A 27,149-nucleotide genomic window follows, 5' to 3' on the forward strand; every position below is an offset into this window, starting at 1 on the left:
GTACTGATGATATTAGAGTTAGGGGTGGAGGAAGAGTTCAGATTAAATTACAGTTATTTCTGCATCCTAACTGAGAAAATATGATGTGTTATTTTTAGGGATGCTGCGATTAAGGTCGCTGCCAGATCAGATGCTGCCAATTCCGCTAATTCATGAGTGTGATTGGCCAATACCAATACCGAGCACATACAGTATATTAACAGTAAATTTTGTGTGATGAGATTAAAACGTGACAAGATTTCTCATTTGGAGAAAAACTGAGAACAGGACAGCCAGAAGCCAGACTGTAACTATGGCATTGCTACTATGAATGATACAGTAATATGGAAGTGGCAGGGATTATTTGAATCTCACATTAAGTGCTGTAGGCATACCTTGCAATCCAATCTACCTTGGTGTTCACAGCATCAGCGAGTGACGTGTGGCTGTTTTCAAAACGGTTAAACAGCTGATTGTTACTTGTTGATGTTCAAGCAGAAGCTGTAGTAATTCTACATTTGATCAACTTGACTTAAAGATTTGTCAGATCCACTCACATAGATGTACAGACGAGCCCACACCCTTAATCACCAAGCGCTTCTTCTAACGCTGGCTAAGAACCTGCTTTCAAGCACCTGCAACCACCAGTTCAGTTTCATAACACATCTCATACATAAACAGATCCGTGTTGACAATTTAGCGCTATATGGTCGCTATAGTTAGCAAGTAAGGGTAAGCATTTAAGTTTTAAGTGCGTCATGCATTTATTTGTAATTATATACAAGCTATGAACAAAATGTGAAGCATCCACTGAGCACGTGCACGGGAATGAGCCCCACCTCTGTAACACCATATAAAGCACATCTTAAGCTGTTAAAAAAATGACAAAAAAAAGAGATAAAACGCCAAAAAGGCAGAACTTGGACACAATCGCCTTTCCGGCAAAACATACATTGGTGTCCAAATTGTGGCGCAGGGGCCATCTGTGGAACGTGACTCATTGCAGAAATAAAATAAGTGGAAAATATAGCAAAAAGGCATAATGTAACTACAAAAAGCTCAAATGTTGATAGTTGAAGAAGTAATAAACATTTTAAGCTTTGCCTTTAACTATACGTATAATGTTTTTTTATATATACTTTTTTGAAAATGACATACATTAAAGGACAGCTGGAGAGCCTTGATGTAAATAGACAAAGACAAGTAGACCACAGAAAAACAGTGACCTTTATAATTATTATTATCATTATCATTATCATCATATGTGGTTTATTTGGTCTCAAAAAATGTTGACAATAATATTTTTGAGCATCAATTTGTGGGACAATAAACATTTAAATTTTAAATTAAACATTTTAATTACATTTTAATTAAAATGTCTTTTTTACTCAGTTAAAGGAGACCTATTATACTCACTTTCTGGCCTTTATATTGAGTTCTGGCCTTCTATAGAGCAACTACCCATGATAACATGGGGCCCAGAATCCCTGGTATTGGCTGTATGATCTGAAAAGAGGAACCAAATCACCTTAATTTAGCCCAGGCCAGGGGTGTCCAAACTTTTTCCACCAAGGGCCACAAATGGAAAAGGATACGGGGGCCATTTTGATACTCTTCTTGCAACTTTCTTTCTTTGTGGAGCATGTCAACACACTTGTGCTGACATCATTGTTTGCAACAAAAAGAGATACTGATATCTCATTTTTATGCCGACATTATGGGACATTCCTAGCATGATCTGCCACTATATATCAAACCTTATTTATAAGTAACAGGTGCCTTTCCATTGCATGCCTCCTACTAGTATCTTCTTACAGTCCCCCATAGTTAAAAGTTCACCATATAAGTGTGTGGTATAGACATCAAGGCTTTTGGCACAGAAGCACTGTTTAGTCTGACGTCTTCTCTCAATCCGGTCACTAATCCCAGCACACAGTAGATGCATCTGTCAAAAGCCAAAGCCAAAACTCCAAATGCTGCATGGATTACAGCATGAATGGATGTCAACGCTACTGCGAGTCTGTTGTGAGCCCGGAGCTTGACAACCAGCCAGCCGGTTATATAATTGAATTAGTGTTTTGGAAGACACTCAAAACATTTGGGGGTCACTTTCACGATGATGCATTTCAAGTCAGCAGGTATTAGATACTCAAGTATCATGACGAGAAGCCCGGTTTACCTGTCCTTGGCTTCCTTTCACCTGCAACATTCTCAAGTGGTGCTCGTGTACCAGCATATTTCACTCATTGTAAGAGATTGTGCTGCACCAACATGCAGTTGATGGTTTTGATGAGACCTCGTTGGTTCTGGCCGGCATTGAGCTGTTGCGGATGGCAAGACAGGAGATGAAAAAGTGTATCTGAGAGAAGCCTGTGAGCAATGCTGCTGCTTGAGTCATTGTCACACTATTTGCTGTTCTGCTTCCCATGGCTCTGTGTGACTCAGAGACATCTGAGCAATGGGTCCTGATTTAAGGACCCTGCCGAGAATGATTTAAATGTCGAGTTGCCTATGCCACACCTCACTTTACAAGATATTAACAATAATTTGTCTTTGTTTCACTCTTGCAGGAAATTACCACTTTGCTCCCCTTCTCTGGCATCTCCCTGGACATCCTGCCTGACAGCAGCGACCTTGGAGCCGACCTGAGCGACTACATCCACCATCGGGTCAGCGGCAGCACCCAAATTGCCGGCAACGTGACCACGCCCACAGGCTCCACCCCTGACCCGTTACTCCTCAGCAAGTTCAGCAGCCACCTGACAACACGCAGCCACGGCTCCATCCTCTACCTTCAGCTGACCCTGGATCTGTTCCACAAAGGCCATCTGGCACTGAAAGGTGGAAACTACCTGGTGGTGCCAGTGTCTCTGTCAGAGGTCAGTCAGTGATGAGTTGTTCTCATTGCATGTGCTCCAAAAACATCTGTTTAAGCCTCTTAGACCACATTAGTACTGCAAACACATTCTATCCATCCTTTACTGCTGACCTGAGTCATGCCAGGCATCTGAGGGAGATGTCGGCTATGTCACTGAGCCTCACTGACCTGTATGTTTTTAGGTTGGAGAAGCTGCAAATTTACAATTTTATTATTACTGTCAAATTAAGGAGGAGCCACATATTTGGCACAAAGGAAGAAAGGTAATGATAATAATAAAACGGTCATAATTAAATATAATTGAAGAAGTAGTAGTAGTATAGTGGTTTAAAAATTCAATTGTAATGGTTACATAACTAACTCAAATAAATAACAAATATACATACGTACTAAAATACTTATGTTGGGATCCAGTATGTTAAAAGTAGGTTAACAAATGCCAGATATTGGTATTGGTAAGAATTGAATAACAGTTGATAAATGATGCCCGGTTTTCATTAAAGCACTGCATAGAAACACAGGAGGCTACCATCATTCCAAAATGTTTCACACCAAAAAAACTAACTTCACAAATCTATCATCAAGGATAAAAGATTTATAAAGGAAAACTAAAATAGCTCACAGCAAATGACTGATGCTTTTAGATGTTACGTAATCAACAGTATGAAGCAGGCCAGTAGATGAGCAAGTGCTGTGCACACACGTTTAAAAAAGTTAATATGATGACTATCATATGATGATATGATGACTTTGTGTAGTGGTGTACTTAAATACCTGCGAGTTATCGGTATGATTTTGTTTTAATTGTAATAGTCTGTTATTTTTTACTGGTGAACATGTGTTAGGTGTACCTGCTGATGTGTCGCGTGAGCTTCCCAGATAAGGACGTCTTTGAGCGAGTGCTTCCGGTACTAAATGTGGCCCTGGCGTCGTTGCACCCACTGACAGATGAACAAATGTTCCGGGCGCTGAATGCGGGCAGTGTGAAGGGGGAGCTGGAGTGGAAGGACTTCCAGCAGAGATTAGACAGTCTGGCTGGATTCATGGTGAGACTCGTGATACCACTGCATGGAAAGACAAAGACTCATAAACACTCTCAAATGTCTGGATGGATTCCTGCAAATATTTAGGCTTAAGAATCTGTATTTATTGCCAGCTCTATATATACGTATATATAACAGCTAATATATACCATTAATGACAATAAAGATGTGTTTGAGATGTCTTCTAATTAGCATATTGCTTGTGTTTGTACAGGTGAGACGGAGAGATGGCACACGCATGCTGTGTCATCCCTCCTTCAGAGAGTGGCTGGTCTGGAGAGCAGATGGAGAAAGCACGGATTTCCTCTGTGACCCAAGGTGATGCAAATAGAGCTGTGCACCCCAGTCAAGTTGTGCAATAGTGTGGAATTTGCGTGGCTATACAGCTTTCCAAGAAATGTCCAAGTGTATAACACTATATAAGTAGTCTCAGGGCATTGAATCTATCGCAACTGGTGGTCGTAGAAGACGTTTCACCTGGCTTCATCAGTTCATACTCAAAGACTAGATGGGACATCAATTTTGTGATGTCAAATGACCGTCATTGGGATACAATGGAGTGGGGCCTCTTCCACCGACGATGATTGTTTGGGTGGTATCACTTTCATTAGCATGAGACCATTACCTGAGACCAAGATGGCTGTACCTTGTTTATTTTTTAAAGGGTAAATGATTGAGTCTTTTAGGATGGGATGAAAGGACAACAGTAACCAATCAGAGAATAATAGCATTATTGTGGGCAAGCTAGTTGGCTCTATCAGGCAAATCTGAAATGAAAGAATAGTGTTTTAAGTGACATAAAACATCACTACTGACATGGCAACACAAGGAACTAAGAACTGATTGGCCAAAAAATGTAACCTCCACATACAGCAGCCAAGAGACACACTTCAAAGTGAAGATAATAAGAATGGGAATAAATGTAAGTTTTAAATGTAGGCCAGCAGAGAAGGCATTGATGGCCTTGGCCGCCCACGACTAATGCTACATGTATGCCCACAGGAGCGGCCATGCTCTCCTGGCGTTTATGTTCTCCAGACAGGAGGGGAAGTTGAACCGTCAGCAGACCATGGAACTGGGACATCACATCCTCAAGGCTCACATATTCAAGGTATCCAGTGTGTTATCACAAATGTCACAATGTCATAAATGCATATGATATGATTGGACTGCCAAAAAGGTTCAATAAGACAAGATTTTGGTCAAAGTTCCAAGTCAAAATAATCTACTTCTTTCTATAAAACACATAAAATACTGGTAATCTTAGAAATATGATTGTGATTAGTATTTCACATTCACATTTTCAAAGTTTACAGATAATCAAAGTAGTTGATACCAAAATTATAATTATTTAATATTTTGTGTAGTACTGTACTGTAGTAGTACTGACCTGAGTTCTTCCAGTCAAAATAGCAACATGGTGTTTATTAGGACGCACAGTGGACTGTAGTGATTTCTGTAGTGGAGCCAACAAACAATACTTTTTGCCCAAAGTTTTGTTACAGGTATAACAGATATACCTCTGAGTTAGTTTATCCGCAATCAGAATAATAAAGCTGAGAGTTGCATCTCTGTGTTTAGCTTGAAATGCTGCGGGGAAGCAAGAGCGATTAATTTCAGCTGACTTGTGTCAGCTGAAATTGACACCTATAAAGTGACACCTATAAAGTGACGTTTACACGGTGGACCCAAACCAGGGCTTGTGATCGACGTAATGAGCACCCTTGCTATTCATGTTTGGAAAAAGCATTTTAAAAACTCGAAAAAGTAAGGACATTCTGATAGCTGCCAGAATGTCAAAGTACATAAGGTTAAAAGATTCGGGTAGAGACATATTATTTTGGATGACATTCATTAACAACAGTGCACCCCCCCCCCACACACACACAAAGGCTAAACATGAGACATTGTGTATGTACCATTACAGTTTTTCTCGATTGTTTACACACAATCTGTGATGCCTGAGACCCAATGACCACAACATATAACCAATGCACCAACTCCATGAACTAAGTCTGCTAAACTATAAGCACAATTCCTGCTTTACACTCGGACTGCAGATCCACAACACACTTTTTTTCAAAACACTACACACAATTCTCTGAGTTTTGGCACAATTTTCATGAAGTAAACTTCTTGTTTTCACAAATACCACAATGCCACTCAAAACAGTAAAATGAATATTCCTATTATTCACACGGACTCATCACATGGGTAAACACCTGTCACACATTTTTACAATTTGCAATCAGAGCTTTAGCATAAAATGGCAACAGGTGAGTTTCTCTGTTTTAGAACAATGGACGCCAACATTGAAATCAGAGGGAAAGCCAGAGGTGAGAATGAGTGTCAAAAAAATACAAAAAAAACCAAAAAACAATTCTCAAGTCACACTGAACACAAAAATGCCCGAGTCATGGTGAATATGATGTAACCACAGTGTTTTACACTGAGCACATCAGTGTTCAACTGGTTCATATGAATGTTTGTTCATATAGTGGTTTGTGTGCGTCATTTGGAGACAAAACAGCATTTTGAGAAGAATGAAGACTGTTTTGGATGGAAAGTTTCATTTTGCAGGAGAATTGAGGGGTTTTCAGAAATGTGTGTGTGATTTTTGGATTTGTGTGTAGAGTTCTGACAATATGAGGCATCCTTTCAGTAAATGTGTTTAAACAATTGAGGAAAAACTGTAATAGCCATTGTAATCCCAATGATCGGAGTTTTTTAAGGATACATGAGAAATTGGCAGTACAAATGAACTGGTTTCTTCCTCGACAAGTACAACAAAAACAAGTTCTGCAGGTGACAAAAATTTTAATGTCATCTGAAAATCCATGTCCATGTCAACCTTGATTCATTTCCTTAATTTGTCTTCAAAGGGTCTGAGTAAGAAGACAGGCGTGTCATCCAGCGTCCTGCAGGCCATGTGGGTGAACTGCAGCACAGACAGCCTCTCTGCTGCACTGGCCTCCCTAAGGAATCTGTACACACCTAACATCAAGGTGACCTACATTTCACACATGAAAAACACTCTCATGTGAAATAAATGATGTTCTTTTAATGATGTTTTTTTTTTAAGCTTTATTGGCTTAGAGGAGGTTTACTGTGTTTTCAAGGGGTCTTGTACTGAAAGATCCCTTTCTCTTAACACCATGCAGGTCAGTCGTCTGTTGATGCTAGGTGGTGCTAACGTGAGCTGGTGTACAGAGGTGGTAGGACACGCCCCCATCCTGGCAATCCATGCCCACCTGGGACATGCGGAGATGGTCGCCTTGTTAATGGAAATGGGCGCTCCAATAGAGGGGACTACCGACAGCGGCATGGCGCCTCTGTGTTTGGCGGCTGCTGCAGGACACGCTGATGTCGTCAGCCTGCTCTGCAAGAAAGGGGCCAAGGTCGGTCACATTGTGTTCAGTGAGAGGATGTGGATGTGGAATCACAGGTTCATAGGCTCATCTGGGCCCAGTGTGTTGGAAGCATTGGCCGGGGCCGCTGTAAATGCGTCTGTGTGTCCCTCTGTGCGCCAGGTGGGCCATGCTGATAAGAACGGCCAATGTGCGCTGGTCCATGCCGCACTGAAGGGCCACACAGAGATCATCAACATTTTGTTGGGGCAGGATTGGGCCCCCGAGAACCCCACCGATCCACAGGAACACGAGACTACGGTTGGGAAAAATCTGGCTTTACAACAGGCGGTGACAGCTGCAGCCAGTGTAGGACACACACAGGTACACAACTCCATACTGGAATACCGTACTGACCACATGCCATTTGCTATGCTTTAATAGTTAAAGGGGACCTATTATGCTCATTTTGTTGTGGTCTACTATGGAGCAGCTACACACAATAACTAGCACAGAAAGCTTTCCAGTTCCTCTGCACCTATTCCAGCTGTATTTCTTTGGATGTCGTGTTTCCTGCAAAAATGGTGTGTTTTAATTTATTGTGTGATTGGTCACATTCAAAAGTGCTCAGAAGGACTTCCGGTTTTGTGCAGATAGCTGCCGAACCCAACTTTATAGGAGTTGATAATAACTTTTAACATACAGCCATATGTGTTGCATCCTGAATCCCATCCGGGAGTAGAGACAGTCGGAAGTTTCTCAAGAAAAGAGGTTACTTCAATGTGATTTTCAATGGTAAGTAGCTTTTTAGCATTTTAGCATTTTCTACAACATCGGTAATGTCTAATGTAGTCATTACACATTTTTTTGCGGGACTACCCACTGACCCACCCGCTATAGGCTTGCTGTATGCACACTCTATAATGCTACACTCTATAATGTTCCATTACAAAATAAACAGTTAGGACATTGTAAGTAATGTTGGAAAAGTGTCGGGCTTCTGCAAGTTTGTCAGCTAGTCCAGCTCCATAGTGGCCCATGTTCACAAAACAGTCCAGTGTGGAATGCCATTTTTCTTTTGCTGGTAGGGAATCAGGAACGGCAACCACTTGTGCCTGATGATTTCCTTGGTAGGAATTGTCACAAATGTAACTTTCCCGAAGAAACACTTCCTGCTGACACCGTAAACAGAGAAGCGCAGCTCGGAGTAGGGCAGAGAGTGTATCTGGCCTACAGCACACGTCCATATAAGGAAGCCCGGCAATCTGTGACGGCAATCACAAATCGCCAGTGTTAGAACGCCCTCTGAAACCAAGCGTTCTGAGCCATCCAAGTCTCTTTCAGAGCTCACTTCCAAACACGTAAACCATTGTTTAACACCATGATACAACATTCTACTTACATTTATAGGTCAGAAAAGTGGAAAAATCATAACAGGTCCCCTTTAAGTGTTGTCTATGCACAGCAAAACATCAATCCAGGAGACTAAATTATTTTTTTTTTGCAGGTGGTAAAGAGCTTGCTGGACTTGGAAGATGAACAGCTGGCCGTGCAGATGGATGCTCACGACTCTCTCTGGGGAGAAACGGGTGCATTTTTCTTCGATCACTCACAACATTTTACTTGTCACACACTTCCATATTCTTACTGTATGTGTGATATGAAAACATACCTGTATTACAAGTGGATGCACAACAAGTCCAATTGATTAAAATAGCTCATACCATGTTATTCCGGACAGAATAAACACTTATTTAAGACTCGCAAAATTTGAAAAATAGCTGAAAAATTGCAAGAATCGTATTTAGTATTTATGTTCTGTACAAAATTAAAATGCTAGTCTTTCTAGTTTCATCAAGAGTCCATCATTCTGTTATCAACTATGGATTCAATGGTAGTCATCTTTTTGTTTTGAGGGCAAATGACGCAGTGCATTTATCAGGTGGAACATGCAGTACATTTGTAGCATCTGTTATTTAGTCGTAATACTCTTACCTTCATCACGGATGCAGAAGTACTGCTTGGCAAATTCTGTTAGGTCCATTTCCTGAAAGCATGTCGGAGGATGTGTGTGCTATCTGTGCTTCCAGCTCCATTAGAGTGTAATTCTATTACGCAGTCCTCTCTGGTCCAATAGTGCTGAGCTTGAAGCCTCTCAAATGTTCACATTTGAATGAGTGCTAGCGCTGCTATTATCACAGGTGGTGATGACGAGTCACATGCGTGCACATTGGGATCACATCTATCTCGTGTGCTTTTAGCTAACATCATGGGTGGAATCTGCAACATTTTGTCTGAGGATTAAACACGGCTGTGCAACTCATGCTCAGAGATTGTTTTGTGTTAGCATCTACTCCACCTGGTTTCATCTGTACTCTCTTTCTCAGTGCTGAGTGCAGCTTCAGGGAGAGGGAGGACGGAGGTGTGCGCACTCCTTCTGGACCGAGGAGCCGGACTGGAGGTGCCAAACCGCAGAGGAATGGTTCCTCTGCTCAGCGCAGTCAAACACGGGCACACACAGGTGAGAACACGCAAGCAATCACCTTGAAGCAAATATTGATTTTTACTTCCTGTGTCAGGTAGCGGAGTTGCTGCTGAAACACAACGCAGACATCAGTGTGAGCGACAAGCAGGGGCGCACGCCGCTGATGCTGGCCGCCTCTGAAGGCCACGTCAACACCGTGGAGCTGCTACTGTCCAAAGGTGAGAGACTGACCTGAACACCTGAACGTTTAAACATTTGGTGTCTTATATAGGTGCATCTCTATCTTCTGTGGATCACGAGGGTCTGACAGCGCTGAGCTGGGCCTGCATGAAAGGTCACAGGGGTGTGCTGCAGCCTCTGGTGGACGCCGGTGCAGACCTGAACCAAGCTGACAGGCAGGGACGCACTCCTCTCGACCTTGCTGCTCTAAATGGGGACGCTGATGCAGTGAGTGTCAAAAACGGTGGACACACAATGTATACACCAAACACCTGCTGTAAGTGGAGAACAGCTGTGCAGATGTTCTACCTAAAACAGGGGTCTCACACTCAATTTACTTGGGGGCCACTGGAGCTAGGGTCTGGGCGAGACTGGGCCGCATCAGGTTTTCCCCCCCAAAAAAACGCATTTATTAAAAACAGAAAAATGAATAAACTTAAATATAACTAAAGCTCCGATAAAACATTCCACTGTTCTCAAATATCTTACTTTTTATTTTTCTACACAAAATAAGATGAAAAATAAATAAACAAATCAAGAATAAAGAAAATCAATCCGTAATAAATAAATATAATAATAAAAACTTGTAGTTGGTGGGTAGACAAATTATTTTTTCAAATTAAAATTAAAGCATTATTAGAGCCCTGTAGACATGACAAAACATGACTATAGTCACATTTATACTCTTTTTATTTACAACATATTGCGCAACTGCAGGGTCTTGAGACACATGCTAACTCGAGAGCTAGCGACCTAAACGGTAGCCTTCAAGTTATTTCCTTTAAACTTAAAAAGCCAAAAACTTACCACTTCCACACGGATAGGGAGGATAACTATTAACAGTTATTTAACCTTTAACATGAACATTAATCAAACGTAATAATTTTTTCTGGGTACATGATACATGACTCGTTTGAGGCCCCTGACCTAAAACATTCTTAGATTCATCAAGCCATAGAATTTGTGCAAAGATTCTATCTTTAGCCTATGATGAGATTATTAGAGACTTTATTAGATTTATGTTGAAGCAAAACAACCTTCATGCATATATTAAGCCTGTTGTTGTTAGGCTTTGGTAGAGTTTCATACAAAAACAAATCATTTATAGAAAGGTCATATGGGCGGATTATTTGAAAATGCCTTTCTGTCGCTTTAATTTATGAATCAATTTTAGTAAATGAAATTACACTCTTAAACCTCTTGTTAAGACTACCTTGATGGAAAGGGCAGTTATGGCCCTTCATATTTACTTCAGGGGTCTCAAACTCAATTTACCTGGGGGCCACCGGAGCTAGGTTCTGGGTGAAGCTGGGCCGAATCAGGTTTAAAAAAAAACAAAAAACGCATTTATTAAAAACTGGAAAAAATGCTTCAATGCTTTTGCTTCTGCTGTAGCCTACACTTTTTCAGTTCTTTGGTTCTGGTTTTCCACACCAAAATATCTGATAAAACATTCCACTGTTCTCAAATATCTTAATTTTTATTTTTCTATACACAAAATAAGATTAAAAAAATAAATAAACAAATTAAGAATAAAGACAATAAATCAATCAGTAATAAATAAGTACAGTTGGTAGAGAAATAATTTTTTTCAGATTCAAATGTACAGTATTAACAGTTATTTAACCTTTAACATAAACATTAATGAAACTTAATAATTTTACCCAATTAGCAAGTTAGCATCGTACTCAGTTCCATCTGGGAGCAGCGTCGTAACTTTAGCAACATGTTTGATGAGATGCTTTATCTTGACTTGTGTTTTCCGTTTTATTCCAAATCATTTCCTGCATTTATTTGTACCCAGCGTCATAAGCCTTTAGCTTCATTGCTAATCCAAAGCAAAACAGGGCAGGGTAACAGGGTAGGGCAGAGGTAGGGAACCTATGGCTCGGGAGCCAGGTAGGGCTCTTTTGATGACTGTATCTGGCTCTCAAGCATTTCTTACCACAATAAAAATTTATTTTTGCTAACATTTTAAAGTAAACATCACAGAAATGACTGTTAAAAATAATATTAAAAATCAACAAATTTTTTATGCATTTTAATTCGTTCTATTTTCTACTGCAATACGGCCGACCATATCCATCTTTCCTGATATTTTCCAGGTCAAACACCAAAACTCGATTATTACTGGGTAATGCGGTAGTCTACCTCGGTCATTGAGATGTCAACATGTAAATATAAACTTTTCTCCTTTAGTCAAATAGTCACCTAGCTAAAGCTGCAGAACCAAGCCTTCTGGCAAAGATGGCCAAAAGAATGAAATATACTGAGTACGGTGCAAAATTATGCAGCAGCAGAAGTTGTATTAATGGCAACAAGTATTTGATTTATTATTAGACACTGCGCTGCTCACGAAAGTGTGCTGGCCACACCCCATTGGCGTGGGGTAGTGTGCCTGGTCTACGTAATTAGAGCCCATTATCTAAAACTGTTGGTCTTACATAAAAATGCACACATTTTATTGCATTCAATGTTTAAAAAAAATGTATATGGCTCTCACAGATACACATTTTAAAATATCTGGCCTTCATGGCTCTCTTAGCCAAAAAGGTTCCCGACCCCTGGGTAGGGTAACAGTATGGGCGGGGCAAAATCATGTTAATTGTGTCCGATGTGCACACAGCTTTAAGCTGTCATTTCAACATTAAACTTTGGTATCAAGGTGGGGGCCTCAAACTAGCGTCTCACGGGCCGCATTTGGCCCGCAAGTTTGAGACCCCTGATCTACTTCAAAGGTTGGTGCATGCGCCAAGACAAACAATCCCATTTTGTTGACTTCTGGTTGCATGGTTTTTGTACTTTACTCTTTTTTTTTTCTTTTTGCAATCTTCTTCATCAAAAGGGTTTGCTCAGCAGAATTAACTAGCTGACTATTTGATTAAAGGAGCGAGGACCCCGGGAGGCTACCCCATTTTCCAATAATAATCGAGTTTTAGTGTCTGACCCGGTGAATATGGGAAGACAGCTGGCATTGGCTATGGCAACCCGCATTGTAAAGCAAATTGGTGGATGGATTAAAAAGCATTGGAAAATGTTATATTTTTAACACTGTGCTTTCTGTTTTACTTTAAAATGTCAGCATAAGAAGAAAGCAAACAAATGTTATGGTGTTAACTAATGTCTGGGAGCCACATGCAGTCATCAAAACAGCCATAGGTTCCCTACCCCTGCTCTAAAAGGCCTACATAATAATGTCTACATAAACTGCTTACCTATCGTAATTCCAGAAATGACTTACAATCATTAACTTGTGTTCGCCTTACTGCAAATCTTTTGCACAGATTGGCTGGTGAAGCACGCCAGTACTTCCATAGCCAAACAGACATTTGGATCAGGCAGGACACAAATATGGTGAAAGTGTGAAAATATCAATCGTTGATGAAAATAATATTATCAGTAAAAACAAACACTAAAAAATTACCACTAACAGAGTGAATGAGTTTTTTTTTTTGTGGAAGAAATTGCCTATTTGAGTTTATAGATTATATATACTGTATATCAGGGCCGCATCAGGTTTTCCAAAAAAAAAAAAAACGCATTTATTAAAAACAGAAAAATATACAAACTTTTTCAGTGCTTTGGTTCCGATTTTCTACAATAAAAGCTCTGATAAAACATTCCACTGTTCTCAAATATCTTACTTTTTATTTTTCTGCACAAAATAAGATGAAAAATAAACAAATCAAGAATAAAGAAAGTCAATCAATCAGTAATAGATAGATATAATAATAATAATAAAACGGCAAATAATAAAAACTTAAGAAACCACATATAGTTGGTGGGTAGACAAATTATTTTTTTCAGATTAAAATGAACAAAGCATTATTAGAGCCCTGTAGACATGACAAAACACGACTATAGTCACATTTATACTCTTTTTATTTACAACAAATTGCGCAACTGCAGGGTCTTGAGACACATGATAACTCGCAAACTAGAGAACTAGCGACCTAAACGGTAGCCTTCAAGTTCCTTTAAACTTAAAGAGCCAAAAACTTACCACTTCCACACGGATAGGGAAGATAACTGTTAAGTTATTTAACCTTTAACATGAACATTAATCAAACGTAATAATTTTTTCTGGGTACATGATACCATACAGCATCCATATCAAACTTGCACGGGCCGCACTAACATTAAACTTTCATATCAAGGCGGGGGCCTCAAACTAGTGTCCCGCGGGCCGCGTGTTTGAGACCCTTGCTGTATATAGTAGCAATCCACATTATAGATCAATAGATGAGATGAAGACTGACGAGGATAAACTGATCAGGAAATGACTCCTCCTCTGCTGTTCTATTCCTTTGCATCGCTAGGTTCACTATCTGCTAGAACACGGTGCGGTGCTGGAGAGGACGGACAACAACGGAAGTAGGGCAGCAGAGCACACGCTAGGCTGCCAGAATCCGTCCCTGGTGGCCTCGCTGCTAAAGAAAGGCTCCAAGATGGGTACATGCACCAGACCACCACACGTTTTATTCCATAAGCACTTTAAAACTGATCCATCCAACACTTTTGTGACTATCTCACTTCTCTCTATCCGCGGATGGGCTCCTTCATCAACCATCAGGCTACAGAACAGCTCCACACGATAGATCAGGTACATGCCTAATGCAAGTTCAAGAGACAACAAGAATAGACAAGAGACTGATAAATATGTGCAACCTTCAGGTCACGCCACCTGGGCGATGGCTTCCACCAAACCAGATATCCTCCTCATCCTGCTGCAGAAGCTCATGGAGGAAGGAAACCTGCTTTACAAGGTACTTTGATGGTATACGTCTTCAATAGTGGTAGTATTCCTGTTTATACACTATTCCGCTCTCTTACTTCTAGAAGGGACGTATGAAGGAGGCTGGCCAACGCTACCAGTATGCTCTGAGGAAGCTGCCTCGAGAAGGTCAAGGGGAGGAGCTAAAGGGGCTCAAAGACTTGCGAGTATCTCTCTATCTCAACCTATCCCGCTGCCGAAGGAAAACCAACGTAAGTCATGTTTATTAGACGCAGATGGTGCCCATGATCCTGTATATATCAATATCTATATCTATCAGCATTGGTAATGGTAATGGTTTTATTTCATTTGAACATGCATCAGATTACAATTGAGTGCATCACATAATCAGTTCACAGTTCCACATGTCCAAAAGGAGTAGGAAGAAGCAAAGCTTATTAAATCCTACCCCTCCATCTGGTACTTTTACAATCAGTAACTGTTACATTTGTTCACTTCCTGCTTTCCAAAATACAGTTTAAGGGTTGTTGTTTTTTTAAATAATGTACCTCGTTCAGAAGTACAAGGTGATATGAGCATCCAATGACATAATGGGTACCATAGTAAGTATCAATATAGTGATATATATAGCACATCATGACTGGTTCAAGACTCTTCATCCTTGTATTTAGCAAACATCAACTGCTTGTATTGTTTCTTGAATTGGCTCATCGTTGTGCATTGTTTGAGTTCCTTACTCAATCCATTCCATAGTTTGATTCCACATACTGAAATGCTATGGCTTTTTAACGTAGTCCTAGCATAGAAGTGTTTCAAATGTAGTTCTTCCCTGAGATCATATTTCTCCTCTCTTGTAGAGAAGTATTGGATGACATTTTTAGGTAATTGGTTGTTTTTAGCCTTATGCATTATTTTAGCTGTAACTATATCAGCAAGTTGAAGTATTTGTGATTTTAGAAATAAGGAGTTAGTATGTTCTCTGTAGGCGGCATTATGAATTATCCTTACTGACCTTTTTTGCAGTACATTTAGCGAGTGAAGATTGCTTTTATAGTTATTAGCCCATATTTCCACACAATAAGTAAGATATGGTAGAACCAGAGAGCAATAAAGAGTGTGGAGTGATTTCTGATTGAGAACAAGTTTTGCTTTGTTCAATATTGAAATATTTCTGGCCACCTTATGTTGTATATTTGTAATATGAGGTTTCCATCTCATATTTTCATCTATTGTGATCCCCAGAAATGTATTTTCGTTTACCCTTTCAATGTCTACACCGTCTATTTTTAGTACCAGGCAATACTCTAAAGCCGGAAACACTTGAAGTTTAAATGCTAAACTGTTTTTTTGGTGTAAAAACTCAGGACTTTGGCATCGCTGAGGAGTTTGCAACAAAAGCCCTGGACCTGAAGCCTCGGTCTTATGAGGCCTACTATGCCAGAGCACGAGCCAAGAGGAGCAGCAGGTACGAGAGTTCACGTGTCATCCGTAGAACCAAAGCGCAGAGGTCGGAGAATGAAAAGTACATTCCATTGTCCTTCCAAGGCATTTTGCTGAGGCGCTGGCGGACCTCCATGAAGCATCACGACTCTCCCCGTCCAACCGTGAGATCCGACGCCTGCTGGTGCGAGTGGAGGAGGAATGCAAACACCATCAGCGGATGTCCAGCAACAGCAGCAGTAACGCATCACAGACGTACAGCAGAGATCCTCTCAGCCACCATCATCATCATCATCACGCCACTGAGGACGAGGCAGACATGTATTCACAGGGAAGTCTGGAGAGACCCATCCCAGAGGAGAACCCTTGTCCACAGCAAGACCACGACAAGGAGGATGAAGACGAGGTGAATCTGCAATGCGGCTCGGAATTTTGGCCTCTGAATCCATATGGTCCAAACAGAACCCTCCCTGGTGGCATGGCTTTTGGGTTAGCAGATCAGGCGCCATGTTTTCCTCAAGAGGATTATGTCCAGAACCCACTCTTCATGGACTTGCCTGAGCCGGTTCCTGCTGTCCACAGGCATACTCCAAACCAGGGCAGCAGGACACATCACCATTGCCACTCCCTCCAGTCAGGGAACAGGGTGGTGGGCAGACCTCTGTCTCTTTGTGGACCGTCCAGTCCTCTGCCAGGGCGACACATCTCCACCTCCCTGAGGCCTGCACCTGTGCTGGGCCTTGACATCAGCACTGGATCAGCCACAGAACATTCCGGGCTCAGTCCCACAGAGCACTACCACCCCATGTCCCCAAACAGCTCCTCGCCGCCGGGCCCTCTTCATATGTACCAGCCCCGTTCATCCAGCTTTTCCAGGGGTTCTGACAGACTCGCCACCCACTCTGTGGCTCTGGATGGCCTGGCACTTGCTGTGGAAGTCAGGAGGGAGGCTAGTGGAGCAGGAACAGCTGGTTCTAGGGGTTCCAGCTCCAGCCAGGCTTCCAGTGGGAACCTCTCAGACAATGGAAAGCAACAGGTCCTGGACCCGCCGTGCCCCATTAAAAGCAGCGGCAGCTTCAAGTCTAAGGCAGAGATGAAGCCGCGGCCCTTCATGGGGGTCACGGACAAAGCAGTGCGGGTGCACAGCCAGCAGACCCCGAGCTTTGGGCGGCAGGGCCAAGGAGGAGGAGGAGGAGGCATGGAAAGTTTCAGCATGTCTGTCTTGGAGTTCCAAGGTTTGAACAATGAGTACAAGCGCTCTTCCTTCCAGGACACGCTGTCTGGAAATCACGCCAGCGGTCAGCAGCAGAGCAGTGACTTCGGGGAGCGGCTCCACCAGCGAGAGGTGAGAGCCGCCATGTCGTCCCAGTTACGATTTCCGGACGGAAGGCACAGGCAGACCAGCCTGACCAGAGACAACCCAACACTGCACATGGCGCCCATCAAGCCCAAGCGCTCATTTATCGAGTCAAATGTCTGAATAGTTGGTCCAAGCACAAAAACAGAACCCAAGTCCCGTGCAAGGTAGCAGGGCTCTTGAACCTGTGAACCTGTGTGTGGAGTTCTGCTGCTGCATCGCATTTGCAATCTAGAATCAGTGGTCCAATAACGGGCTCGTCTGCTTCTGCTTACATGTTTACAGCTAACACACTTGTGTATTCCAGAAATACCACACATACCTTAAGTAGTTTTAAACCAAGTAGTACATTGTCTGAATTGTATTCCTTATATCAAAAATTCTAGTCTGAGAAAGCTTTGTGCACGAATAATATCGACAACCTCACACTAGTTGCAGGATAAGACCATTTCGATTGTCAAGTGTCTTTTAAAAAAATAAACATTTATATTTGTACAATGTACACTATATTTGCAGATGATATATATTCCCTTGTAAGTGGTTCTTTGTCAACATACAGCCTTTTAAAAATGGTGTGCTCTTTTTTTCTCTTCTGAGATGAACAAATGTAGATGATAACGTTAAAACCTTATTGTCTATATTGGGTTGCTTTAATATAATAATAATAATCACTGTATATGTTATTTATTTTTGCATAGCAGGAGATGTATGAAGTGTTTATTGGTTTTACTGAACACAAGGAGTCCAAAATTAAACGGACATCATACAGTAGAATTATAACAATATGTCCATCGTTGTCATAAACGCTTTCCATGCTATGGATTACAGAATGTGGCCACCTTGTGGTACAATAAAATAATGGTGGATGACTCAGTATTTATGTTTCTTTCACAGTACAGCATATCATTTGAAAAAGTGTTACAATGTATAGAAATGATAGGAATTAGAGGAAACGCCTCTTGACATTAAAGCCATGACCAATAAAGCAAGTCTTTTAAATTGTACAAGAGACCTCCATCACCTCAACACCATGTGTATTATTCATACACAAATGGGTCCAAACTACCATAATGCAAGGTGCTAAATGCTGGTTACATGCTGTACTATTATGTAATTTTTCTATGAACACAACAATGTTTATTATTGTGATTGTAGTTTGCAGTGGTTTTAAAACGTCACTTTGTCACTACTGACATACTGGTTCTGATATGTTGTTTGACTGTGACAGAAAATGTCATGGCTACCACACACTGCTGTCTGGTATTCACATACATGACTGTGGGGTGGGTGCGTACACACACACACACACACACACACACACACACACACACAGAGAAGCAGTCCCAGAGAAGCGACTGCCAATTTGTAATTGTGTGTTTATGATAAGCTATACATTCAATGATAGCTAACATGAGCTACTACGCGAGTGACTACATGCAATGTGATCTTTACCTTGTATTGCACTGTAATTACTTTAAAACATAACAGTGATGTCCTGAGTTAAAGGGGACCTATTATGATCATTTTTTCAGCCATTTGTATTGAGTTGTGGACTCCTGTAGAGAAGCTACACACAATAACCAGCACAGAAAGCTTTATAGATCTTCCAGAATCTGCACCTATTCCAACTGTATTTCTTTGGATTGCATGCTTCCCATGAAAACGGCCTGTGGTTGGTCACACTTCCAAGTGCTCACGAGGGCTTCCGGATAGCTCCCGAACCCAACAGTATAGGAGTTGATAGTAAACAGGGATTTATCTTTTTAAAATATCCGCATTTAACATACAGCCATATGTGTTAGATATTGAATCTGATCTATAAGTTGAGACTGGACAGTCCAAAGCTTCTCAAGAAAAGAGGTTACTTCATTTTAGTAGATCAGTATCGTGTAATGTGGTCATTACATGTTTTTTGCGGGACTACCAGTGTTTAAAAAAAACTTAGGTAAACCCATTCATTGTAGTGGGAATTGACAACTAGAAATGCCAGACTCTGTAAGCTAGTAATTTGCACGTCACTGTATGCACACTCTATAATGCTACTCAGACAACCGCTTTTGTTAGGACATTGATAAATTGTTACTTACTGCTTGCTCTTCTGACTCTTTGACATGACCAAGTAATGTTGGAAACGTTTGTCGCCTAGTCCAGCTCCATACTGGCCCATGTTCACAAAACAGTCCAGTGTGGAATGCCGTTGATAGATTGAAATATTTTTCTTTTGCTGGTAGGGAATCAGGAACTCCAACCACTTCTGCCTGATCTTTGCCTCTGAATTGTAAACAAATGTAGCTTCCCCTTACACCTGGAAAAACACTTCTTGGGAGACACAGTAAACAGAGAAGAAGAGCTTGGTGGAGGGCAAAGAGCAGCTTGGGCTACAGCGGACGCCCATATAAGGAAACCTGGCACTCTGATGTCACAGAGAGCCAGTGTTAGAAAAAAACGGTCTGAAACTGAGAGTTTTGAGCCATCCCAAACTTCTTTCAGGGGTCACTTCCAAATGCGCAAACCTCATTATCTGAAACATTGGCATCGTTTAACACGAGAATACAACATTCTAACTACATTTATAGGTCAGGAAAGTGGACAAGCATAATAGGTCCCCTTTAAGACCAATTATTTAGAAAGACATTTTTTTCTCAGACTTCTGTACGGCCCCCTGCTGGTCATTAGAAAAGAATGCAGAAACATGTCAAAGTCACATTGAAAGTTGAGGGCGATCTGAAATATGATAATATGTGTCCACCTTGGAACTCAACAAAGAGCGGAAAATGCCATCTTGTCTGTTAATGTTCTGCTTGGCAGCTCGCCGAGCACATCCTCAATGACAGTCTATTTAAAGTGGCCCACACAAAACATCTTGACGCTAATAACAATAAGTTGCGTATGAAAAATATGAAAAATTGTGACACATAATTGAACATTATAAATCGATATTACACAGAGTAAAGCAGAACTGAAAGGCAATGAGTTGAACAGATTTTGTTGAAATCCAAATCTCTAAAGAAGATATTTGTGTACCTGAAATGAGGGCTTCTTGTCACCGTGGTGACAGCAGTGGCGGAGGCTGCTATTGGCTCATCCGCCAACGAGCAATGGCCATCTTGAGGGTGTGATTGGGGGTGAGAAGAGTCGTCAGTAAGGGGAGGTTGGTCATGGGGCTGGAGCGGTTCTTGGTGCTGATCCACATGGTGATGGCCTCCCTTTCATAGGAGTATCCATCTGTTTGCATGTGTGTACAATACACTGAATATCATGGCTCCACACAGGATGATGTTGTGTCATGTTATGTTTCTCACCGGCGGCGAGGACCGGTTCTCTCATCAGTTCCCTGGTGATTGGACACAGGAACTCATCAGGAACACCAGAAGATGCCGACTCACTCCTCAGTTCCTCTACTTTTCTCAGGACTTTGCTGCGCATCCCCGCTGATTCTGCACACACATACACATCACTATGTCATGTTCCACAGCGTGGAACAACATGGAGTGCCAACTAACAGCAGACAAGAACAAGGTCAGGATCAGGATTTGGAACATTTGCTTCTCATGTGTACAGGGCTTGTCAGTCATCACACCTTTGATGGAAGGAAAAAAGGAGCCTTTGCCATATCATTTATTGCATTCTCTTGCATGCTTAGTTCATGGGCTTGGGTGCTGCATAAAAGGACTTCCTGGCACCGTGACTGTGGGGTGACAGTACAACAAGCAATTGACAACAAATACAAAAAATCTGATAAGCCGACATTTCCTAAAGCATGGCTTCAGGCTGACTGGGACTAATGATAAGAGCTCGTGGGAAATAGCACTTTTGGGATTGAGTTACATAAGCAGAGTGCTCCAGATTAGGGTCCGAAGTGCTGAATTCAGCCTCAAAGCTTTCTCAGTGCAGCCTCATCATCTTGCTGAGTAAAACCCACATTAACCTCCAAGTTACCTTATCTTCAACTTGGAGCGTAATTAGGTTGACATTCATAGTCAAGACAGGACTCCATGTAATCCTCCTTTTTTAACCTCCATCAAGGAGCATCCAACTTCATGTTTACACTGTTTCATATGTCAATCAGGATTCTTATTCATAATGATAGCCATTCTTAGTAGGATTTTGCTACAAAATGTTTACCAGTATCAAAATGGTCGTTAATTCATTTCATTCAAAACACAATTAGACTCAAAATCCTACAGGACGCCATCAAGCAATATATTGAAACACAATGGACATTCATCACAATCATTCATTCATTTATTTTCTACCGCTTTTTCCTCACAAGGGTCGCGGGGGTGCTGGAGCCTATCCCAGCTGTTTTCGGGCGAGTGGCGGGGTACACCCTGGACTGGTCGCCAGCCAATCACAGGGCACATATAGACAAACAACCATTCACACTCACATTCATACCTATGGACAATTTGGAGTCGCCAATTAACCTAGCATGTTTTTGGAATGTGGGAGGAAACCGGAGTACCTGGAGAAAACCCACGCATGCACGGGGAGAACATGCAAACTCCACACAGAGATGGCCGAGGGTGGAACTGTGAGGTCTGCGCGCTAACCACTAGACCGCCGTGCCGCCCTCATCACAATTAATCAAAGTTAATTCAGTGTCCTCATGATTAAGGTGACTATAAACTGTAACCATTTGACAACCCCCAGTAGCAACAAATTGATATTTTGTTGTTTAAATTTTCTTTCCTAGGATCCAATCATGAGCACATTTGCGGCCCACCGTGTCATACGTAATGTAAATGCAGCCCGCAAAGTATGCACAAGTTCAATATTACTTGCAACACCAACACTGAACCAACAGTGACATTATCAATATTAACCACATACAATTGCAGTGCTAATACAAAATGACAGCACAACATGTAACAAGTAAGTAAACACACATACTGTAGGGCAACTACTACTATGAGGAATAACAAACAGCTATCTTAACTGTAAACATAACTTCAGCAGCTTTTTACAAAGTGCCACTATGCATGCTGGGAGCTGGCATCACTCCCAATTGGGCCTGTGATAAAATATTGATATTTCAAACTATTCATATTATATACTTTGTAATATATTCGCTTATGGATTTTATGAATGATAAATGTTTATAGGCTCTCCCTGAGGGCTGCCTTACATTTTGGATACTTGTGTATTGACTCAGCAGAGCAGGAAGTCCTCCTCACCTATGTGCAGTTCAGACGCCAGCATTTCCTTGTTGAGACTGAGCAGCTCCATCCCGTCAATGTTGTTGGTCTTGAACGTGTCCACCAAAGCCTCCAGCCCCTCCTCCAGCAGCCACATAGACACGTCCTCCTCTGACCAATCACTGACCAGCAGCTTGGACCGGCCTGTTGACGTGGACGCTGAGGGGACAAGCCAGGGCAAGATGGTGGGTCTTTGACAGCTGCTTTTTTTTAAAATGTCTTTTTATTAAAAAAGGCCAAATGTTATCTTGGAAGCCTGCCGACTATTGATCCAAGAGCTGCAGCTAAGTAGCTGGGTCACTTTATGGATTCATCTTGAGAGCTTTCATTGACATTCTCATTGACAAAGGACGGAAACATAAAGGCGGATATGGAGATTGTACATGTGCAGACAGATCAAAACCTAGCAAGGAGTCACAACTTTGTCATACAATGTATATATAAAAATCATTGGGGAAGTTTGTGAAAGTGTGAAGTAGGCGCCTTTTCTGTGAACTGATGTGATTTGATTTCACTATTTCACCAAAAGTAGCGTCCTACCTTGACATGATGTCAGAGAAGACTGTCCTGGAAGGCAGAAAAGAAGAAAAAAACAGCAAAAAATGACTGCACAAGAAGATCAGCTTGAAAAAAAGTGTTATTTGTAGCGTGTAAAACTTACCAGGCAGCGCCTTCCCAGCTGGGGTACAGTCAAGCAGGTAATACAAAAATATTATTCATACTATTATCATTAATATACATTTTATATGGTGAATTATGTGTACGAATCCATCTCACTGTGGCCACTGCATCCATCTTCCACTTTCCATATGTTGACCGTCTTGTCCATGGATCCAGTGGCAATTAGTGGTGAAGTTGGAGAGAAGGAACACGCAGTCACGTACCTGTTGCAACAGTTTGGGTGTGGAAAAACCTGGTGTCAGTAACTTCTGACCTCACAAATGCACAAAATCACACAAACCAACTCCAAATATTACAAATCTGAATTTGTACATTTTTATGGGAAATATTTAAGAATGTATACAAAAGGCGAAGCTGGGTTGCAAACAGTGAATGGCTTGTAGAAGTGCACCTTCAGCTACAGAAGACCTACCTCTCATGTTGATTCAATGTGTAAAGTAACACAGCATTTTTCTGTAACATGAAAAAAAAAACATTATGAAAAACACGAAATGCGAGTGGTACCATATAGAAGTTGAACATAGATACGGTATTGCAGTAGAAACTCACTGCGTCATATACTGTCACCGTTTTGTCCACAGAGCTGCAAATATATACATAAATAAATATTAGAGTTAATTCTTTTACCCAATTCCCTCACACAGAGGACACACTACCGGCCAAAATAAAAGCGCCATTTGCCATTTAACTGTGTAAACAAAAAACTAGCGTGAAAAAAATGTCTAAATATGGAGTTGGAATTGCATGGGTGACTACATCTTCCTTAATGACAAGCACAAGTGTTAGATTTAGTAGCAATGTGTACAAAGGCCATTAGATGGGTTAGCCAGTAAATAAATGTACTCTACAATATGAGACAAGTGTATTTCATTATATTGATTAAGGTATATAAGACTCTGTTGATTTTAAATTTTATATTATGCATATTGTGATACGTCCCAAAAATATTGTGACATATGCAAACAGCCATATCGGCCAGCCCTAATAAATATTAGAAATGGACTGATCCATGTCACCCCCTAGTGGTCATACTTCAGTACTTTCCCTCAAACCTTCTACTGTAAATGATAAAACCGCCATCCAGCTCTCTAAAGATGTCCAAGACAAGATAACTTTAAAAAGGTCCAATCATGATTTGAATGCTCTTGTGACTTCTTACCCCGAAACAAGCAGCTGACCATCTGAAGAGTACGCACAGGTGAGGACTGGAGCCGAATGGCCTGTTAATGTGTGCAAGAGTTGCACCCTAAAGGCTATAAGAGGGAAGACTTGTGAGGCATCTATAACTTCTCATACCAGTACAAATGTGGATTCTACTGGTGTGAATGTTTTTCTCCTCCAGCTTTGCCTGGCCTACAAACTTACCTCCAGAACTCATCTTATTTATTGACCAGATCTTCACATGATTGTCCTGTCCACAGGATGCCAAATGGAACTGCACAACTTGGCTGTCTGCAATACAATATATCAAACAGTTATTACATTTTAACTCGCACCAACCCCATCAGATGCAAAACATGAGTTGCTTATATGTAGTTTCAGAAATTTGGTTCTCAAACGGACGTAGGTATGAACAGTCCAGAACTTTCATAGTAGGTTTTATTTGTATTTGCATTTAAGAACACATGTAACCCAATGTGACCAGTAAGAAATGTTATTGACAGTCCATGATGCATATTTTGTCTCTTACCGCTAAGGATGTTGGGAGCAAAGGTGCAGCAGGTGACACCAAGGTCATGGGCATTCTTCTCTGCATGGCACTGGTTCATATGCAGGTCCCACACACGGAGGTCTCCGTAGGTAGAGCCAGTGACAAACACCTGACTGCAGGGGCTGAACGAACACGCCACCATTGTTGTGTCACTCACACAGCTGGTCCTTTACAAAACACACACAACCAGAAGCAGATTACATTTCTTAATTTCTTCCCCTATACAAGAAAATACAACTAATGTCAGGATGTTCACAATAACTGTATTGATCAGATATCCATTAAGTGCTTAAAGATATGCCTCATGAAAAAAACAAGGCAAAATGGAGTGCACTACATGACTGCAACCATCTTGATGTCAATGATGGGGTTGCTCTACATCCACAAAGTTTCCCATTATGACACAACTGCAGGCTTAGTACCGCACTGACAGAGAAACAGGAGTCCAGAACATTCACAGAGGTATGCTCTGATATTATTATGAAGCTAGGACATTACCCGCGAAGCTGCTTGGAGGGGAAATCCCACAGAGCCAAAGAACCATCTGATGCGCCAGAAACCAAGTGGGTGGAGTCAGGAGAGAATGCACAGATCCTGACAGGGCTGCGACCAGGATGCTCCAGGACCCCCTCAATCTCTCCTGTGGCCATGGACCAGACCATTGTTGTGGCATCAGTTGAACAAGAGGCCAGGAACTGTCCGCAAGGACTGAAGCAGCAGCAGTGGACACTATAACCGTGTCCTTCCAGCGGTGAGAAAGACAGCTCAGAGAAGTCTCTAGTGTTGTACAGTCGAACAGTCTTGTCCCCGGAACATGTGGCCAACAGTTTTGCTGAGAAGGCACACCAGTTGACGTCATCTCGGTGGTCTTGTAAAGTGCAAATGAGAGACACCATTTCGAGAGCTGGTCCTACATGACAGTAGAAAATGGTAAATAAGACAATAAGAACAATACAATCGGTATCGGTAATAAAAAAATATCTACAATCAACAAAAATGTGTCTGAATCACCCTATATAGTCCATCGCTTTCCTGTCACAAATATTGCTAATAGACAACATTGGACATGAATGTGAGTGTGAATGGTTGTTTGTCTATATGTGCCCTGCGATTGGCTGGCGACCAGTCCAGTGTGTACCCCGCCTCTCGCCAGAGGACAGCTGGGATAGGCTCCAGCACAACCTGGACCCTCGTGAGGATAAGCAGTAGAAAATGAATAGTTTATACGGTGAAGCGCCCCCTGGTGGCGGTCAACACCATGGCCAACAAAGTGGTTAACAACTGGCCACCCTTTGAGCTCGGCACTGTTGAAAATTCTGCGTTTAAATTAAAAATAATAAAAACATTTCCATTAAATTGTGTTCTTTCAATGAAATGCACTCAAAAAAACATGTGATTTACTGTGTCCCAAATTTCGTCATACCATTTCGTCAGAAATTACGTCTGGTTATCAGAAGCTACTAAGCAACTCTCTATTACGAATCTTTAAGGTATACAGCAGGTGACTCGGTGTGGTGAATGTTTAATAAATATAAAGCCTAAGAAACAAATATCAGAACCTTATTTACGCAGCTGAGCAGGCTTGCGACACATGAAATAACGGAAGCTACCGATACACACAAGCTAACTTGCGCTTCCTCTACTAATAGCTCATTACTAAACTAATATTCGTCTCCACGACAGCTTTTATGGTAACATAGTACAGTCAATAAGAGCTGTACTACATGTAACAGCGTCAAAAGACAGATATGCCAGAGACCATACCTTTTTCTTCGAGGTTTCTACTAACAGCGCCTTTGTTTACTTCCGGTTTCCCAGCAGGTCGTGACGTCACACCAGTTGAGTTGCGTTACTTATGTAAGTCTTGAAACCATTAGTTGCGCCTCTCCGTTATCATAACAAGACGTACGATACTTATCGATCAGTAATTTTAAAACTCAAATGAATCCCCAGAATAATTTGACCCCTTCATTACCGGCTACAGTAAACACAAACAAGCTTACATCCTGCACTGCACCCAATGTTGCCAGTCGGGGGCGTGTTCTGACTGTGGCAGCTTTTCCAACTGTCAATCCA

At 41.5% G+C, this 27,149-nt stretch overlaps 2 protein-coding genes across 5 annotated transcripts in view; one reads left to right on the forward strand and one right to left on the reverse strand.

Annotated features, from left to right (window-relative positions):
- LOC131139354 (protein TANC1-like) overlaps nucleotides 1-18,484 on the forward strand; it is a 37,491-nt gene extending 19,007 nt beyond the window's left edge. The window contains exons 12-28 of the mRNA XM_078795730.1: nucleotides 2,550-2,858; nucleotides 3,703-3,903; nucleotides 4,115-4,218; nucleotides 4,903-5,011; nucleotides 6,783-6,905; nucleotides 7,062-7,298; nucleotides 7,431-7,631; nucleotides 8,755-8,836; nucleotides 9,635-9,768; nucleotides 9,827-9,950; nucleotides 10,004-10,179; nucleotides 14,271-14,403; nucleotides 14,525-14,554; nucleotides 14,626-14,717; nucleotides 14,791-14,937; nucleotides 16,051-16,151; nucleotides 16,232-18,484. Of these exons, the coding sequence (XP_078651856.1) occupies nucleotides 2,550-2,858; nucleotides 3,703-3,903; nucleotides 4,115-4,218; nucleotides 4,903-5,011; nucleotides 6,783-6,905; nucleotides 7,062-7,298; nucleotides 7,431-7,631; nucleotides 8,755-8,836; nucleotides 9,635-9,768; nucleotides 9,827-9,950; nucleotides 10,004-10,179; nucleotides 14,271-14,403; nucleotides 14,525-14,554; nucleotides 14,626-14,717; nucleotides 14,791-14,937; nucleotides 16,051-16,151; nucleotides 16,232-17,606 (3,678 nt within the window). The 3' untranslated portion in view covers nucleotides 17,607-18,484. The remainder of the gene's footprint in view (nucleotides 1-2,549; nucleotides 2,859-3,702; nucleotides 3,904-4,114; nucleotides 4,219-4,902; nucleotides 5,012-6,782; nucleotides 6,906-7,061; nucleotides 7,299-7,430; nucleotides 7,632-8,754; nucleotides 8,837-9,634; nucleotides 9,769-9,826; nucleotides 9,951-10,003; nucleotides 10,180-14,270; nucleotides 14,404-14,524; nucleotides 14,555-14,625; nucleotides 14,718-14,790; nucleotides 14,938-16,050; nucleotides 16,152-16,231) is intronic.
- On the reverse strand, nucleotides 3,669-27,101 carry wdsub1 (WD repeat, sterile alpha motif and U-box domain containing 1). 4 transcript variants are annotated; one of them, XM_058088898.2, is made up of 13 exons: nucleotides 26,838-27,101; nucleotides 25,572-25,983; nucleotides 25,053-25,240; nucleotides 24,728-24,814; nucleotides 24,522-24,615; nucleotides 23,775-23,945; nucleotides 23,459-23,565; nucleotides 23,343-23,360; nucleotides 23,222-23,248; nucleotides 22,661-22,840; nucleotides 20,786-20,920; nucleotides 20,508-20,708; nucleotides 3,669-3,921 (listed from the first exon to the last, which is right to left on the reverse strand). In XM_058088898.2, the coding sequence occupies exons 2-12, from the start codon at nucleotides 25,967-25,969 to the stop codon at nucleotides 20,557-20,559; spliced, it is 1,557 nt and encodes a 518-aa protein (XP_057944881.2). In that variant the 5' UTR covers nucleotides 25,970-25,983; nucleotides 26,838-27,101; the 3' UTR covers nucleotides 3,669-3,921; nucleotides 20,508-20,556. The 4 variants fall into 4 exon arrangements, with proteins under 4 accessions (XP_057944881.2, XP_057944879.2, XP_057944882.2 ...); XM_058088896.2 differs by lacking the exon at nucleotides 3,669-3,921 and adding an exon at nucleotides 15,640-19,813; XM_058088899.2 differs by lacking the exon at nucleotides 3,669-3,921 and having other exon boundaries at nucleotides 20,185-20,708; nucleotides 23,775-23,815; nucleotides 23,912-23,945; nucleotides 26,838-27,096.
- Nucleotides 27,102-27,149: the final 48 nt, after the last annotated feature.

Source organism: Doryrhamphus excisus, linkage group LG13 (assembly GCF_037039965.1).
Source record: "Doryrhamphus excisus strain RoL-2023G ecotype Guam linkage group LG13, RoL_Dexc_Guam_v1.1, whole genome shotgun sequence".
Lineage (NCBI taxonomy): Eukaryota > Metazoa > Chordata > Actinopteri > Syngnathiformes > Syngnathidae > Doryrhamphus > Doryrhamphus excisus.